Source organism: Onthophagus taurus, chromosome 6 (genome assembly GCF_036711975.1).
Source record: "Onthophagus taurus isolate NC chromosome 6, IU_Otau_3.0, whole genome shotgun sequence".
NCBI classification, from domain to species: Eukaryota; Metazoa; Arthropoda; class Insecta; order Coleoptera; family Scarabaeidae; genus Onthophagus; species Onthophagus taurus.
This window is the reverse complement of record NC_091971.1, coordinates 3,663,970-3,681,162: the sequence shown is the minus strand read 5'-3', so window position 1 is coordinate 3,681,162 and position 17,193 is coordinate 3,663,970. Positions and strand designations below refer to the sequence as shown.

The 17,193-nt window shown below is 37.6% G+C and overlaps 1 protein-coding gene across 1 annotated transcript; it reads right to left on the bottom strand.

The window, feature by feature from the left end:
* Positions 1-15,495: 15,495 nt before the first annotated feature.
* LOC111415023 (lactosylceramide 1,3-N-acetyl-beta-D-glucosaminyltransferase A-like) lies at positions 15,496-16,809 on the bottom strand. Its single transcript, XM_023046517.2, has 3 exons — positions 16,601-16,809; positions 16,470-16,544; positions 15,496-16,411 (listed from the first exon to the last, which is right to left on the bottom strand). Exons 1-3 carry the CDS (start codon positions 16,758-16,760, stop codon positions 15,546-15,548), a joined length of 1,101 nt encoding a protein of 366 aa, XP_022902285.2. The 5' UTR covers positions 16,761-16,809; the 3' UTR covers positions 15,496-15,545.
* Between the last annotated feature and the right edge of the window lie 384 nt (positions 16,810-17,193).

The following is a 17,193-nucleotide window of genomic DNA, read 5'->3' as shown; positions in this document are numbered from 1 at the left end:
AAAAACCAAATGAATGAAACGCTCTATTGTCCACTACAAACAACATTGTTGCAAAGAGAAATAAAGCAATTTGTATTATGTTATGAAATATTATTAAGGAGAAATAATAACGAGAAGTTGATGTATTATAATTAATTAATTAATTAAGGTTTTTTTGTTGCAACCTTAACCTTACCCTAGTAGTGTAAAGTAAGCCCTTTTTGGGAACAGAAGCTTTTCGCCCCGTTTTGTGAGAGTCACCCCACCGTTTCAATTGACCCGGTACAAGCGCCGATAGATTAGAGGGCTTTGGCCTGATTTGGAACCGAAAGAAAATCGATCGTTCTTCACTGGCCTATAATACTAAAATTGCACATATCCTGAAAAGAAAACATATACTCCCGCATGCAAGATTATGGTTACATCAGGTACTTGTGCAGTTCTAAGGGAGGATGTATAACAGGATTTGTTAAACCTTTTTGGTGTTTCTTTTATATTTCCAGCTTCCTGAAAAAAGCTTTCCATTTATTTTCATCACTATCCTATTTTAACTCTAATTTTAGGAGAACAACCTAATTTTAACAACACTTCTTCAAACACTTTTTTCTATAATTTTTTTTAATAAAACAGCCGATGCATCATACACCATCTTAAAGTAGAAGCTTTAATATACAATTTGAAATATAAATCGTTTCTTAACTCTTAAAAATAAGCTTGGCGTGATTTTATGAAATTTTTACTTTTTTCAAAATTAACCTAATTTCAGCAACATTTCTTCAAACACTTTTTCCAAAATTTTTTTTAATCAAACATACTATGTATTATATACCATATTATAATAGAAGCTTTAATCTTCAATTTGAGATATAAATCGTTTTCTAACTCTTAAAAATAAGCTCATAATTTTATAAAGTTTTTGATTTTGTCATAATTTCAAACTTAACCTAATTTTAACTACATTTCTTCAAACACTTTTTTCTAATAATTTTCTTAATCAAACATCTTATATATCATGTAAAATCTTAAAATGGAAGGTTTGATCTTCAATTTGAGATATAAACCGTTTCTTAACTCTTAAAAATAAGCTTGGCATGATTTTATGACATTTTTACTTTTTTCAAAATTAACCTAATTTCAACATTTCTTCAAATACTTTTTTCTAAAAATTTTTGTAATCAAACATACTATGTATTATATACCATATTATAATAGAAGCTTTAATCTTTAATTTGAGATATAAATCGTGTTCCAACTCTTAAAAATAAGGTCGTAGTAGTTTTATAAAGTTTTTGATTTTTTAACGATTTCAAACATAACCTAATTCAAAGCACATTTTTTCAAAAAATTTTTTCTAAAAATTTTCTTAATCAAACATCTTATAGACCATGTAACAACTTAAAATAGAAGGTTTGATCTTCAATTTGAGATATAAATCGTTTATTAACTATTAAAAATAAGCTTGGCGTGATTTTATGAAATTTTTACTTTTTTCAAAATTAACATCATTTCAGCAACATTTCTTCACACTTTTTTCTAAAAATTTTTTTAATCAAACGTACTATGTATCATATACCCTATTAAAATAGAAGCTTTAATCTTTAATTTGAGATATAAATCCTTTTCTAACTCTTTAACTTTTTGTATAGTTTCAAACTTAACCTAATTTCAACAATATTAACTCAAACACTTTTTTCTAAAAATTTTCTTAATCAAACATCTTATATACCATGTACCATCTTAAAATAGAAGGTTCAATCTTCAATTTGTCACATAAATGATTATCCAACTCTTAAAAATAAGTACAGAGTGATTTTTGAAGCTTTTACATCTTTAACTTGCATTAAATTTTCTATAACTCTGGCTACCCATTTATTACTGAATTAGGCGTTTCCAAACATTTACGAAATTAAATTCTTTGGCTATTTTTGGTCAATATCCATATCGCTCATACTAAGCTCAAAGCTGCGATAAATGGGTTGGCTACCAGCTCATATATGCTGCGATAAGTCTTCACTATTTACGAGGGACTCTGCTCCTTATCGCGATTATAGAAATCTTGAAATTGTAAGTTTTAATATGCATCTTAGCTATTGATGTGTCTAATAATTTCTGAATTTAGGCATCCCAACATGCCAAGCATATCTTTTCTAAATCAATATAATAACATAGACTGAACAGAATTTTTGAATCTATTTTTAGTCTTGATTCTAAATAACTTTAGATAATAATAAGATAAGTTTGACCTAGAATCTTTATTTTCAACTTCATCACCAAAAACTTTTTTTTAAGTGTAGTTTGTGTGTTGTAGTCAGAGCAATCAGTGTTTATAACTTCATAAAACACACGGAAAGCTACTGATTGAGCACAGCTGATTGAAGATGAAGGGGGATGAGGGGTAAGTCTCGAGAGTGCGGGACGTGCTCCCCAGCTTTTTCCCGTTTCATCACGCCGCGGTTCCGTCTGGTAATTGAAAATCAATTTTCGAGTACTTTATGTAGAGGCACGCGAAGGGCGGATCCTGAAAATTCCCCATAATTTTATACCCTACCTCTTAACCGCTTATAATTTATGAGTTAAAATCGTTTGATTGGAAAGAGATGATGTTGAAAAGAAATTTATCGATGAAAAAGACGTTATATTACGATGTAGTGACAATTTCGATGTTTATTTTGTGTAATAAAATATTAAGTGGGATGAAATAATGTGGTGTTTTAATGGGGGGGGGTTTTCCAAAAAGTTCGCATAGTAGGGAATGGTACAATCAATTGCGATTTCGTGCTCAAACACGTATGATTTAACACGTTTTTTGCTATGGTAGGTTGGAAAACGGTCGAGCGGCTTATCAAATCGCATTAAGCGGGGCTGCGCTCGTTCGCCTATAATTAAAAGCATAAAACACGTCACTATCTCTGCGGGTTTTCGGGGGGCTTCACCGACAGGCAAGCCGCAACGCAAACCCATAAATACGTTTTGGGGCCGGTTGGCGTAATCTCCTTCGGGTCGAATTTTGGTCAGTCGTGGTCAGACCGGGCCGATTTCCATGTTCAAATAGCCGCCTCCGTGTCAACATATTAGCATTCAAAGGTTTTTTGCATTAATACGAAGGGGGTGGAGGCGGCAGCAAATGGTGCCCCCGGTGTTGACCCAGTGTCAATTTATGCATATTAATGAGAGACGGGAGACGCGTGTATGCCGAGGTCGGAGCGACGGACACTTATCGGTCCGTTATGGGGGAAGGGCGGTCGTCGGGGGGCTGAATCTCTGTCCAACACGATCTGATATCGGTTTAGTGCCGTCGGATGGGGCAGAGGAGGCGCGGGGTCCTTTCTCCCTGGAACGCGCCACCCGGTCGAGGAGCTCGACGTCGAGAGAAAGTGCAAAGGCAGCATATTTTATAAATCTATAAAGGTCTTGGAGCGAGGTCTACACTTTTACAAAACCACACCAACGCTTTTACTATTCCTACCTAAATTTAGTAATAATAATAAAAAAATATTATAGTAAAACCTCGTTAGAACGAATTTCGGATATACCGGACCAAATATTTTTAAGTCATACTATTAATATTATCTATTTTGGCCCACTTTTACCACCTCTTGATAAATTTATCCGATAGATAATTACCATAGTTACAGCGGTTTTAAGCGCTCTCATTGGTTAAGGCCCGTTACTACCAAACCAATGCTATCTGTCAGTTAAGCTATCTATAAGATACAATTTATCTCGTAGATAACAGGGTCGTGCGTACTACCACCTCCATTTATCTCATAGTTAAGAAATCCTTGAGATAACCAAGGAATCTAGGTATTTTTTGGTCTATTATGTTAAATTGACAGCTCTATGTGGTGAAAAGACCTACTATTAGGTATTTTGACGATATTCTAACCTGTTCAAATCTTAAAATTAAAATTTGGAAATGGAGACTGAGAAAAGGCGTCGAGTCACCAATTTCATCAAAGAGGAATGCGAACATCTTCTTGAATTTGTTATCAAACATAAAAACGTAATAGAAAACAAAAAAAGTGATGCAGTTACATGGTAAGGAAAGCAAAAAGTGTGTATATCTCGTATTATTGTATGTTAAAATGTGATGGTAAACAATAATGGCACAACTAACATGATGAACGACTGAAGATGCCAATTGTACACTCACTCCTGCAAAATCTGCTATGGATAGCAACATGTTACTTATTGCATAAAACCGAAGAGTCAGCAACAAACGGTTTGAAGGAGGTACAACATTATTACTAAAATTTTGATGAATTTTACATTAAATAATAGCAATCAACAAATTGCTTACATCATGGATGGAGGTTTTATTACATCTTCTATTTGATTCAAAAGGTGATGAAAACTTTTTTTCGAGAGACGAAATCTCGTCATAAATTCAACATCCGAATGAATATTTAAATGGTCAACTTATTATCCTTTCGCTTCTTATAGGAAATAATTCGTTGATTTCTTCAAAAATTTGTTCTCCATCTCTAATGTCGAAGAAATTATCCATGATGATTTTATCTAATCTTAATTATTAATAGTTTTTTATTTAAGTTTATATTACTTTTCTTATTTTAACTGAAATAGTAAAACGCTCTGCTATCTAGGTATCCGCAGTTATCCCTTAGATAGCAACTTATCCCACACCCAATCCACGGGTTACAGATATTTCAAAAGATATCTCTTGGATAGCGGTATCTATAAGATAAATACAGTGGTAGTACCCAATTTTTAAGCTATCCGATAGATAACGCTATCAGAGACTTTAACTATGAGTGGTAGTAGTGGGTCTAAGAGCGCCAATTTATCTATCGGTTAAATTTATCAAGAGGTGGTAAAATTGGGCCTTAATACATCTGTTGTATATGTAAAAGTAACACTATACCTAAAACTAGAATCATTTGGGTTTAGCCGTACGTCTCTAAAGACGGCTAAACCCGAATGATTCTAATTCTAGGTATAGTATTAGTTCTAATTTTACACTTGCACTATTACTAGAACTAACACTACACTTGGAACTAGAATCATTTGGGTTTAGCCGCACGTCTCTAAAGACGGCTAAAGTCGAATGATTTTAGTTCTAGGTATAGTGTTAGTTCTAGTTTTACACTTACACTCTCACTAGAACTAATACTATACCTAGAACTAGAATCATACGAGTTTATCCGTCTAGTGAGAGTGCAAGTATAAAACTAGAACTAACACTATACCTAGAACTAGAATCATTTGGGTTTAGCCGCACGTCTCTAAAGACGGCTAAACCAAAATGATTCTAGTTCTAGGTATAGTGTTAGTTCTAGTTTTAATAGTTATTGAGCATTAGATTCTTGTATATTTTTATTGAACTAAAAGTGGAACTAAAACTAGAACTAGAAACATTCGGGTTTAGCCGTCTTAAGAGACGTACGGCTAAATCCGAATGCTTCTAGTTCTAGTTCTTAGTTCTACTTTTAGTTCAATAAAAATATATCGAGGTTTCATTGCAATTACAATTATATATTGTAGAACAATTTGGTTTAGATATTTTGTGTTCGCCACAAAATGAACCGTTTAGTGAGTATAGTCGCTTACCCTATCCCAAAGCGATATCGATCCCGTGCACCCCGATCGACTATTTACCCGAAGAAACCCACATTCCGAACTGATTGAGTTCATATATAGCGATTCGGCGCTCTCTTTGAAGTGGATCCCGGATTAGGCTAAACAAAGTGTATCTCCTCTCTTCCTGTTCCAGATCTTCGCGAGGAGTTCCTGAGGGAACGGTTCCGTCAGGCAACGGGCGGCGCATCCCTCCGCCACCCTCGAGAGATTTATGTGGGCTCCAGATTTATATGAATCGAATATTTATAATCTGCTTGGGACAGGACAAATTAAATATAACGGAAGGTTGGGTTGATATATCTCTTGGGGACAAACGATCAGGTCGGTATTGAAACGAAACTAAATAAAAAACTAACTCGAAATTTTAGAAAGAGAAAATTTTTGGGTTTCTGGTGATGTATGGGCACGTAGGGAGTGAGTTACGATCTGGAGGAGATCGTTATCCGGTCGCAGTTTGTTTGTTTGTCCTGAATCAACGTGGGGAAAAGTCGAAAGATATCAAACGGTCAGTTCTTAAGTTGCGACATGGAGGTTTCGTCGCCGATTGGGGTGGATTTGCACATGTAAGGCCGACGGTCGTCTCATCACGATCCAGGAAGCGGTCAGTTGATTATGGATTCGACACCGGGGTAAAGATCGTGCCTTGAATTTTGATCGGCGTGATGGAATAAACGAAAAGAAAAGAAAGGAAACCGATCGCGTAATTTTATCCATGTAGGAAATCAATAGTTTCCGTTTTGTGTGCGGGAGGAAAAATTTTCTATAGAGTTGGGAAATATGGTTTGCGCTCCTCCTTTAAAGTAGGAATCTTTCCATCTGTCGCTTGTGGTGTTGGTGAGCCGTGAGGCGTCGCGACGCGCCGTTGCACCCTCGGGGGAATCGAAGCTCGATTTGTCGCGCCAGGTCATTAAAGCTCAACAGTCCCACGGCGGTCGTCAATGAGATTGCCCTCTAAACGTAATCCAATCACCGGAGGTCGAGCCGGGATTTTACGACGTCCAACGCTTCTGATCCGAAGTAAAAGAGGAGGAAAAGAGGCGGCGCCGTACGGCGGTAAGTGACCGGAGAAAAAAAAGGAATTGCTCCTTGGGGTGCGGCCACCGTTGGATTGACAGGACTGTAAAATCTTGATCTTATTTGCTGGTCATAAGGGATTATTAGGTCGTAGATGAAGGAAGGGATGTTTGCCATTGGGAGTAGTTTGAAAAAAACCTCTTCTTTTTTTCGATTTATGCCTGGTTTGTTCTGAACCGTTATTGTATTAGGCACTTCATCGCAACACCCTTTACGGCTCTTGACAGATTCGCTAGGGTCGATCTCAAGTCTTGGGCCGTGGTTAAGTGGCCCCGTTCCATTTCCCTTTGTCGACTGCGGTCTGCGTTACCGATGATGGACACGTCGGACACGACCGGAGAATAATAACGAGAAAAAGAGAAATCTATCGATACAACCCTCTTTACATCATCCCAAAAAATAACTTTTAAAATTTATCTTATAAGAAGATAATCTATCACCACTTTACCCCCAACGGGTTTGGAAAAACAAGTTGATTCATTAATAACTTTCACCTTTAAGGGAACGATTTATAACACGCGTTAGTAACTTTCTGCCTGTTAATAGTTTGTACAGACACGGAGGGTTTCCTGAAGCTTCAGGACGCCCTCCATTTCTAAACCCACCCTCCACGTTCGTTTAGTATATTAAGCCGACAAGTGTTCGTGGATTAAGTTGCACCAGTCAGCACCGGAGCGAGTGATTAATGGTTACAGGACATCCTTCTCACTCCTACAAACCGATACAGCCTCCACTGGACCAGCAAGTTTAATTAATACGTCCTCTTGAATATCTCCGTTTTAACGCCGAAACTGTGGCGCGTATAATGTATTGCGGTATTTTCCAAAAACCCCGTGAATTATTCATGAGTTGAGATGAGGGCGCAGATACCAAGAACCGGGAAATGAAGACAACCCCCACCAAAGTCGCGGTGTTCCTCTATATTCGTTTCATTATTAAAGATTGTCGCGAAACGATAAGGTTTGATTTAGATGACACCGCCAGTTTTTAGCATTTTTATTGGGTTTAAACGATTTCTTTAAATAACAGTTATCCTTTTTGTTTAAGGGGAACGCAAATTGTCTAGTAAATCTAGACAGGTACCGTCCCCTTTTTTGTTCGATGTAGTTGATGTCGAGGAGAAGAAAAAAGAGGGAACTTCCGACCGGGTTCAGGCAATGAACTGCGAAAACTTTAAAAACCAGGGGGCCCTTCCACAAAATAGCCTTATAACGGCGCTGCACCGGCTTCGGGCCCCCCCAATTTCCGTGGGCGTCCGTGCACGAGGTGGCGCCGGAACGTGCTTCCACGATGACGGCGAACCCCGCGCATATTGGCGTTATTTATTTCCGTGACATGTGCTGCTCGATATGTATATTGTCGGTCAATCTGCATTGCCCCTCGATTCAATTCTGGCTTCGCAACGAAGCTCCCTTACTACAACCACCTCCTCAACCCCCATAGAAGAACTTTTCTTAGCTGTCATAAATATGCCAATAAAATCGGACATAGGGTAGTTTTTGCTTGGACCGCCACTAAACGATTTATAGTTTTATATATATTGAGGGGGCTGAACTCACATATGAAATCTTTGGGGGCAGTTAGTTAGATCGTTTAGAAGGTAATTGATTTAAGTAAACTTCTTTGATATAAACCAGTATGTCTTTACCTTATTTTAGAAAGTTATTTGAAAACTTTTGGCAATAAGTTTAACCTCCACATCTTTGGTTTTAGGATGAAGATAAGAATCATTTCAAATCTGAGGGTTCCAGACTGCAGGTCATGTTCATCGTTGAACATCAGGAAAATGATCTACCTGAGTAATCGCACAGCATTCATCTCTCCAAGGGATCTTCTTCCAAAAATGGAACTTCCACACCATCTACAAATGGTCAAAGTCAATTATTCTCCAGAAATATTTGTCAGAGAGACTACAAGATATGGAAAAACTTATGAATCGTCCAGAACCTCAAGAAGATGAAATTAACATGTTTTTCCAAACAATGTGAAAATATTTCGACCTGATCTTGCCACCCGAATGAAATTGACCATTTTCAAAGTAGTTACGGAATCTGCAATCATCTTTCCCATATACTACAGGATTTACAAATATCCAGTACACTGAAAACCCATTCTTTTATTCCTCCGAATCAACATCATCACCCTTGACCACTCCACATTCATCTCACACAGAAGCTTCCTTTGACATAGTTTCTCAAGGTTTAGCACACGATTCCTCTTGTTGCACATTGTCTCCATTTTACTCTCTGACTACGTCGACTGCATAGATAACTACGCTGTTTACGAGAACAATTTTACGCCGCTTTCCTGTCGACGCTTTTAAGGCAAATCATGTGTGTAATTTTGTTATATTTTATTCGAAAATATTGGTAAATTTCCTTATTTTATTCTTATATTTTCCCTTTCAAAATCAATGCAGGATTCGCCTCCCCCATTCTTACCATTCTTCACACGTCTAATTGGGCGTAGAATACAGACATCGGTGCCCGCACCTTCTCGCACAAAGCCCCTTTTCCCCACACATTTCCCCAAGTCATCTATTAACCAGAAACTAAGCGATAGAGTCAAAATAACGGCCGCGACCATTTCCATGGTTATCTTAAACGATGTCGCGATCAATTAAGTGACCACATTTTCATTGCGGTAGTCGGAAGATCTCCCGTCCTGCTGCTGCTTGGTTAAACGAGGGTGGAGATAATGAGCGGAATCGTTCGCGTTGGGCATTTCGAATTAAGATGCTCCGTGCGTCCGAGGACGTCTAGTAACTGCATTTGCCGAAACCGTCGGATATAGTCCTGTGGGGTGATTGGAATACTGAAAGAGACGTGATGGATATGGATTTTTTTCTTTTTCGAGGAGAGGAAATGTTGTATGAAATGCATTTTTTTTTTTGAACAAAATGATTGGAACTGATTGAAGCATAAAGATCGTAGGAACGGTTTAAAACATTTCTTTTCTTTTTCAAAGGTTTTTACGGATCAGTTGGTAAAGCATCGTTGGTGGCGGGTCGTTAAAACGGCCACCCCCCGACAATGTCGGCCCCTATTAGTTATTGGTAATGGTCAAGGTGACGAAATCGGGGAATTATACCGTCTTTATGTCCGATAAACGTCACCCGCACGGTCGCTCCAAAGAGTGGTTTGGTCGTCGGGCAAGACAAGAAAAAAAAAGAAGTTTGATAAAAAAACTGAGAGGGTAAGTGGCGATGCGTTTCCACCCCCCGAAGACGACATCCAACAGTGCTTTCTCCCCGAGATAAAGCCGTCGTTTGTATCAGTATAGTTCGCAGCGATCTCCCATTGCTGATTTTCGATACGATGTCAACTATGGTAACAGAACCGTATTAAGCACAAAAACATTTCTATATTTAAGAAAACGGCAGTGTTAGTTTAAATCTGTGTTAAAAAGTATGTTGAGGATTCCTAATCTCACTTTTCCAACACAACCTAACCTCACTTTTTTAAATGACTTTTTTTTTTACGTTTCATTAAAAAAATTTTTACTCACCTAGTTTTTGAAATGAAACTAAAAAGAAATTTGCGTCATAGAAGTTCGTTTTAGTCACTCGTTCACGTTTTACGTTATAAAAAAATCAATTAATAGTAATTCTCGTTTCTCGTCGTTTTAAATTACGTGTTAAAATATTTGACATGATGAGAAGATAGTTACAAAAGTACATTTTCAGACTTTTCCCGACAGATGGCGTTATCTCCTATGCGTTTTTTTGAAGTGTCATTTTTAACGTTTCATTAAAAAACTCATTTTACGTTAGAAATAAAACTAAAACTAGAAACCTAGAAAATTTCGGGTTATGCCGTGCATCACAGACGTTACATCGACAGAAAAGTCTATGAAACTCATATGAAAATGTTTTGACTAAAATAATTTTTTGTTCAAAAGTTGTCAATCTGCCGTTACCATGGTGATTTCTCAATAAGCACCGACATCTTTAAAAAAATCACTTGTTGCATCAAGATAAAGTTTTATAATAATTATCACGATTATATTAATCAATTTTCGCATTAAATGAAGCTGGAAGATCCGTTTTTAACGCAGAGTAAGTACATTCAATTTTTGTAATTAGTTATTATTGCGTTGTAAAAATTATGTTGTGCATTTTTCTCAACTTAACCTAACTTTTATTTAAATCATTCAGCATTAGAAATAATACTAAAACTAGAAATTTTTGGGTTATGCCGTACGTTTTAGACGCACAATCATGATACATATGTTTCTAATAAGGTCCTTTATATCGAAGTTTTTTACAATAATGAAAATAAAGTTATTTATGGAAACGAAAGAGAAAAAAGATTTAGTACAATCCTGGAATATTGAGTACGGACGTCGCTAACTTTTTACGATCGGCACTGTTCGGGACATAATGTCCTACGATGGCACGCCGTCTAGGAAGAGATATTTTATGGCCGATGTCCAGTCAATAAATAGTCCGGGGGCCACCTATGACCGGAGATAAGACGGCAGTGTGGCCCCGAACAGACCCCTGCTCCCTTGGAGGGCGGAATACACAATACGCGAATGGGGCCGTGCCGGACGAGGCGAATTTCCAAAGCAGTATCGTTACGGGAGAGGGTCTCGAAATGGCCTCGACACCGCCATAATCAGCCGATGGGACGTAATTAGATGCGTCTTCCGATATACGGGGTGGTTCAACTTTATCTATGGCTTACTCATTCTTTGAGAATACTTTCTATTTCTTAATCTAATTTAATCAAAAAAATTTAATCAATTCGTTTCTTTACTTTAGGTGTTATTAAAATAAATTTAAACACCCTGTAAGTTATCTAATTTCGATTTTTTTTTATTCCCCACGCAGTGTCGTCCTTGGTCCACCCATTTCGGTGGCAAACACGGTCTTTTTTTTACTGTTTCCGCATATAATAAAACGGCCGCCTCGGCAGGCAGTTACTCGCAAATGTTGCTAGGGGTATTTTGCGTTCTCGGACATTTATTACGCGGCGTTGGAGGCGGTTGTGGTGGCGACTGTCCACCCTCTAGGACTCTAGGGGATGAGAACGAGGCGAATCAGCCCACCTCCCCCCGTTCCAAAAAACCAACCCATCCCGCAGATGGGATTTGTTTTATTGAGTTCGCCCGATCGAAATGCACGCTCTATTTGTTCCTTATTGTTCGAGATCTAAATCCGATCTCTTCTTGGGGGATCCGCGGTGCATTCTTCTGATATTGATTTAGAGGAAATCAGAGATTGTACGAAAACGAAAAGTTAATAAATTTGTAAGTTGCGCTAAGTTATATCTAAATCTATATAGTAAAAGATTGATGAAGAGGGGTTGATAGGTGGGTCTAGATAACGTTGAATCGAGGAGATACGAGCGATGACGTTAAAGGGTAAACATCCCGAAGACCTTAAAGGCCCTAGATTCTCCTAGGCAATAAACGCCGACACTTTCTACTGGTGCCACTGCTTTACGATATCCACGGTTGGAACTTCGATAAAAGAACACTAAAGTGTGACAAATATTTCCCAAATCGGACCAAGCGACACTCTTATGCTGTCCAAATCGATATTTACTGCGACAGAACCTTTAACCAGCTTACCATTTAACATCATTCGTTTTCACTTAACCACAAATTTTCACTTAAATAATAATATATTTTGAGATCAAAAAAAAAATTCAAAAAATCAGGTTCAAATTAAAGATTGAAATCTCTGCTTTAAAATGATGTGTGAAGAGATTATGAAAAAGTTTCTGAAAGGCCCAAAATTAGTCATAAAGGATGCAGTAATTTATTAAAGAATAAAAAAATCGTATAAAAGAAATGTGTTTTCTATTTTATTCTACATATACGCAGTACAAAATAGAACATTTCATAATAACAAGTAGTTCTTTGGTTTTTATTGGTCAGAATAAAAAAACATTTCATCCTTCTTAATCGTGTTTATCAACTAATTAATTAGGTTATATTCACAATGTGTTGATCATGTTCTTATATTTATCCTCATCGACCATGATTTTATTTAATAATAACGAAAAGTGAATTGCGTTTCAATTTTCCTCTTATTACCACAACTACGTTTTTATCCATTAAACTGAAGCTTTGTTTTTCTTCCCGTGCCCATTCAATATCGAAGAAGACAATCCAGCTTGTAGCTTATCGCTAAACGTATGTCCAATTTCGTTTTATGACGCGGCTTCGGACGGGTGGATTACCGTTGGGGACTTCCGTCGGCGGACGCGCCGCCCGCGCCCCCTTTTCCTTGCACACGTTAATACGTAGCCGGGGCGTAAATCAACCGGCGGCTTTTAAAATTGATAAAATCCATTTATAAAGGACGCCCGAGTTCACTCAAACGGCGCGTCGGCGATCGTTCGACGACGATAGGGGGCGACCTCATTTTCGGCGAGGCCCCCCTCGCGCTATCACGTCAGGCGGCAAAACTGCCGCAATTTAGCGTCACGGCGGGGTGCGACGCCCACCAGTCACTTGTTAAATTAAGAATATGATCCTCGCTCTGTCGCCGCCCAAAGCTGCCGACTTCTCTCAGATTTTCCACTTCTTTTAATTAACGACCGGAGACCAAATTTTCAACTAACGAGAGGGATACGAAGATTACCGAAAATTAATTGTAGGAGGATTTTGAATATTTTCTTTTTTAAGTAATTTCATGAGAAAGAAGTTTCATCTCTATCTCTACCTTCAAATTTAGTTGTACCGTTTAGCTGTACCTCTAAAACTAGAAGTCTTCAGACGCACTAGGTTCTAGGTTTAGTGTTAGTTCTAGTTTTATACTAGCACTATCACTAGAACTAACACAAGACCTAGATCTAGAATCAATCGGGTTTAGCCGTCTTGAGAGACGTGCGGCTAAATCCGAATGTTTCTAGTTCTCGGTCTAGTGTTAGTTCTGGGTCTTACCCCTGAAAGATTGTACTGGCTCTATGTGACTGTGGTTAGACCTATGATCACATACGGAGCAGCAGCCTGGTATAGGAAAGTCCGACAGACTTCAGTTATCAGTAAACTTTCACGAATTCAACAAGTAGCTGGATTGGCAATCTCTGGTGCGATAGGCACAACGCCAACTCTAGCAATGGAGATTCTGCTTGGCCTATCTCCTCTGCATTTGCATATAGAGAAAGTGGCTAGAAAAACCATTTACAGATTTAAGCAATATGCTCAAAACTGTTCCGACATGTCCTATCAATGGGCTGCGGAAGACATTATAAGCACTGATACTGTGCTATCAATGCCGTCCGATTTGGCGGTATCACTATCAGTGATTAATGCTCGATAACAGATTGTACGGCCTGAGCGGCAGTCCTGGATCGAAAATGAAAATTCTCTGGTTCGGGCAGACATTTGCTTGTACACAGATGGATCAAAAACGCCTGAAGGGGTAGGAGCAGGAGTATACTGCCAGACACCTCGAATTAAGCAAGCCTACAGCCTGGGTACGTACTGTACCTTATTCCAGGCGGAAGTATTTGCTATTGACATGGGTACTAAAATCCTTCTTGAAAGAGGGGTGAAGAACATGACAGTACGAATTTTCTCAGACAGTCAAGCCGCTCTCCAGGCGCTGCAAGCCGTGAAAACGGTGTCGGCTCTGGTTAATGATTATAAGAGAACATTAAACACACTGAGTTGTGATAACAGAGTCTCTCTGATCTGGGTCCCGGGTCACTCTGGGGTTGCTGGCAATGAAGCGGCAGATAAGCTAGCACAAGATGGCAGCACTGAAGCGTTTGTGGGACCGGAACCAGCAGTTGGTGTATCATTTGCGATGGCCAAATATAGGATTGGACTGTGGGCTGAAGAGAGATTTCGCCTACTGTGGACCAGTTCTCCTGGAATGAGACATGCTAAGGTGTTTATTAACATCGCCACTGTCAAACCCGGGAATATTTTAGGACTTGCCCGTAGTAGCATAAAAGTTCTAATGGGTGTTTTTACTGGGCACTGCCGATTAAAAGCACACCTCAACTTGTTGGGTTTAGCCAACGATGTTGAATGCCGACTATGTGCGGAGGAAGCAGAGACGGTTGAGCATGTTTTATGCCACTGCCCTGCCGCTAACCGTATCAGATTCTCGATTTTTGGGTCGCAGTTTATCTCCTCAAAAGATCTGAATCACCTTTCGCCGAGCAAGGTATTAATGTTCGTTAAGAGCATTGGACTGCACGGTGAAATTTGATAACGATATCTATCGGGGTACAATAGATCCTTAGGGTCGCGGTGCAAGGTTGGTTGGTCCGCCTACCCGATATGTATTCTATGTAATGTAATGTAATGTAATGTAGTGTTAGTTCTAGTGGCAGTGGTAGATAACGCTAGTTAGTATAAGATATTAATATGTTATATATTGAACTAGACCTAACACTAGACCTAGAATTAGAAAGTTTCGGGTTTAGCCGTGCATCTTCAGACGCATCATGTTTAGATGAAACCTTGATATATATATCATACATTTTTTTAACAGTATAATTGTGGATTCATTATAATTATTGACAATAATTAATCCTCTTTTCCCTACTGACACTTCTATTTCGACCTACTAGCTACAATTTGCTGAGTCAGTTCGTACCCTATTCTGATCGTGAAGGGGACGACGACGTCATCAGGCTCCACCACGAAATCCGGCAGTGTCGTCGACGACCCCCGTAGTATCTCTCGTTGCTAATTATTATCCGTTCACGGTAAAAAGGATAGTACCTATGTCGAACCGGAGGGACTCAAGATCATATCGCGACGGGATCTCTCACGAGAACAACTGGATGACACCCTTTGGCGTTATGCGTGACCTATCATCGATCTGACCTAAAGACCGGCATGAATTTTTTTTCACAAAGAAAAAGTCTTCGCTCAACTTTTTGCATATTTATTGATGTACAAAAATGTGTATCATAAAATTATTAATTAATTATAATGTGTGGACCAAAAGGATTACGAGGACCTAAAGATATCTTCTTATCGAAAATAGGGGGTAGTAAACTTGAATCGTTAGCATTTATTTTGGATCCAAACACAATCGTTCCTTCACAAATTTGTTGGTTATATTGTAATCCTATAATATTTGCGTGAGCCTCAATAATTTTTTCTGGTGTTAACTTATGAGAAACGATAACACTCTCCAAAATACACGGATCAATTACATTTTCCATGTAAGTAAACATATGGTGGTTCACCAATGTTACGTTTGTTATAGTGGGTAAAAATCCTGTTATAAAATCGTTCTTTATTAAAGAACCATCGTTATAAATTTTAGTCGTTTTATAAAATTTTTTAATCACATCTAACGAAGCAACGTAAGTAGTTTCTCTTAAATGTTCGGTGTAATTTAATATTTGGCAAGTAAAGTTAACACATATTTTGTAAATTTTAGGTTCATCAATTATCAAATTACCCATCATTAAACCAACGGGACATTTTGGGAGAAAATCGTATAGTTTCGGAAGATTCAAATAAACGTCTTGAGATGTTATTACGATGTAATCATAAGAATTATTAAAAACATAATTTAATAGGTGCAATGATTTAAATGTATTATTAGTGTCCAAATCGCTGTAATTAAATAAAATTAAATCATTATGATTAAATGCTTCGTTTTTTAAATTATCCAAATATTTCGTTTGAGTTCCCATTGAAAAGTAAATCTTTATCGATCTTGGAGCCAAAAATTTTTCATTTCCCCAAGTTTTTCTTATTACGTCTCGTTGGGCGAAATTGGATGGGGAAGATGATATTATAACTAACATTTCTTTCGTGATACTACAATTATCTAAAATTAAAACAATAAATTATTTAAAAAAATAAATAGAATTATTTAAAATTGTCACCATCAAAATTATTACTTGGATATTTTACACTATTTTCAATAGAAATTTGTAAACCTTTTCCTTTTACCCAGCGAACTAAAATAAATGTTAATTCAATATTTTTTTGAAATGATTCTTATTAAAATTCTTACACACGATCAATTTTTCGTAATACACCATCGTAGTTTGAACCATAATAATTATACAAAAAAGAATGAGTATATAAATAATGCATGAGTTTTTTGATGTTACTTTGGATAGAATCGTTTTTCTTTGTGATAATTCTTTAGCGATTCTATTAAGTTTTTTCATTTTATATGATTTTTATTTTGATGCTGTCGATGATAAAGAAAATTAAATAATAACGTCAAAAGTGTCAAGGTTACAATTAAGACAGAATTACTATCGGTGCCAAAATCAAAGAGTTTTATTGTGTGTTTCAGAGACAGGACGTCGCGCCTTATTTCTTTATGTAGGTAAGATAAAGACGCGACGTACTGTCTAGAACTTTAAATATAAATCATTTCTTAAGTTGATGTTATGTCATATTAAAATATTTTTCTTCAAACGTCATTAAATGACAACTTTGTTGTCGTGTTTACTCGCGGTAGAAGTAAGTCATTGTTGCATAACGACGGTTGCTAAGATCAACATAGCAAAAAAGTACTTCAGCGTTATGGCGCTAAAGTAAATTTCACTTTAGCGCCATAACGTTGAAGAACATTTCACTTTAGCGCCGTATTAT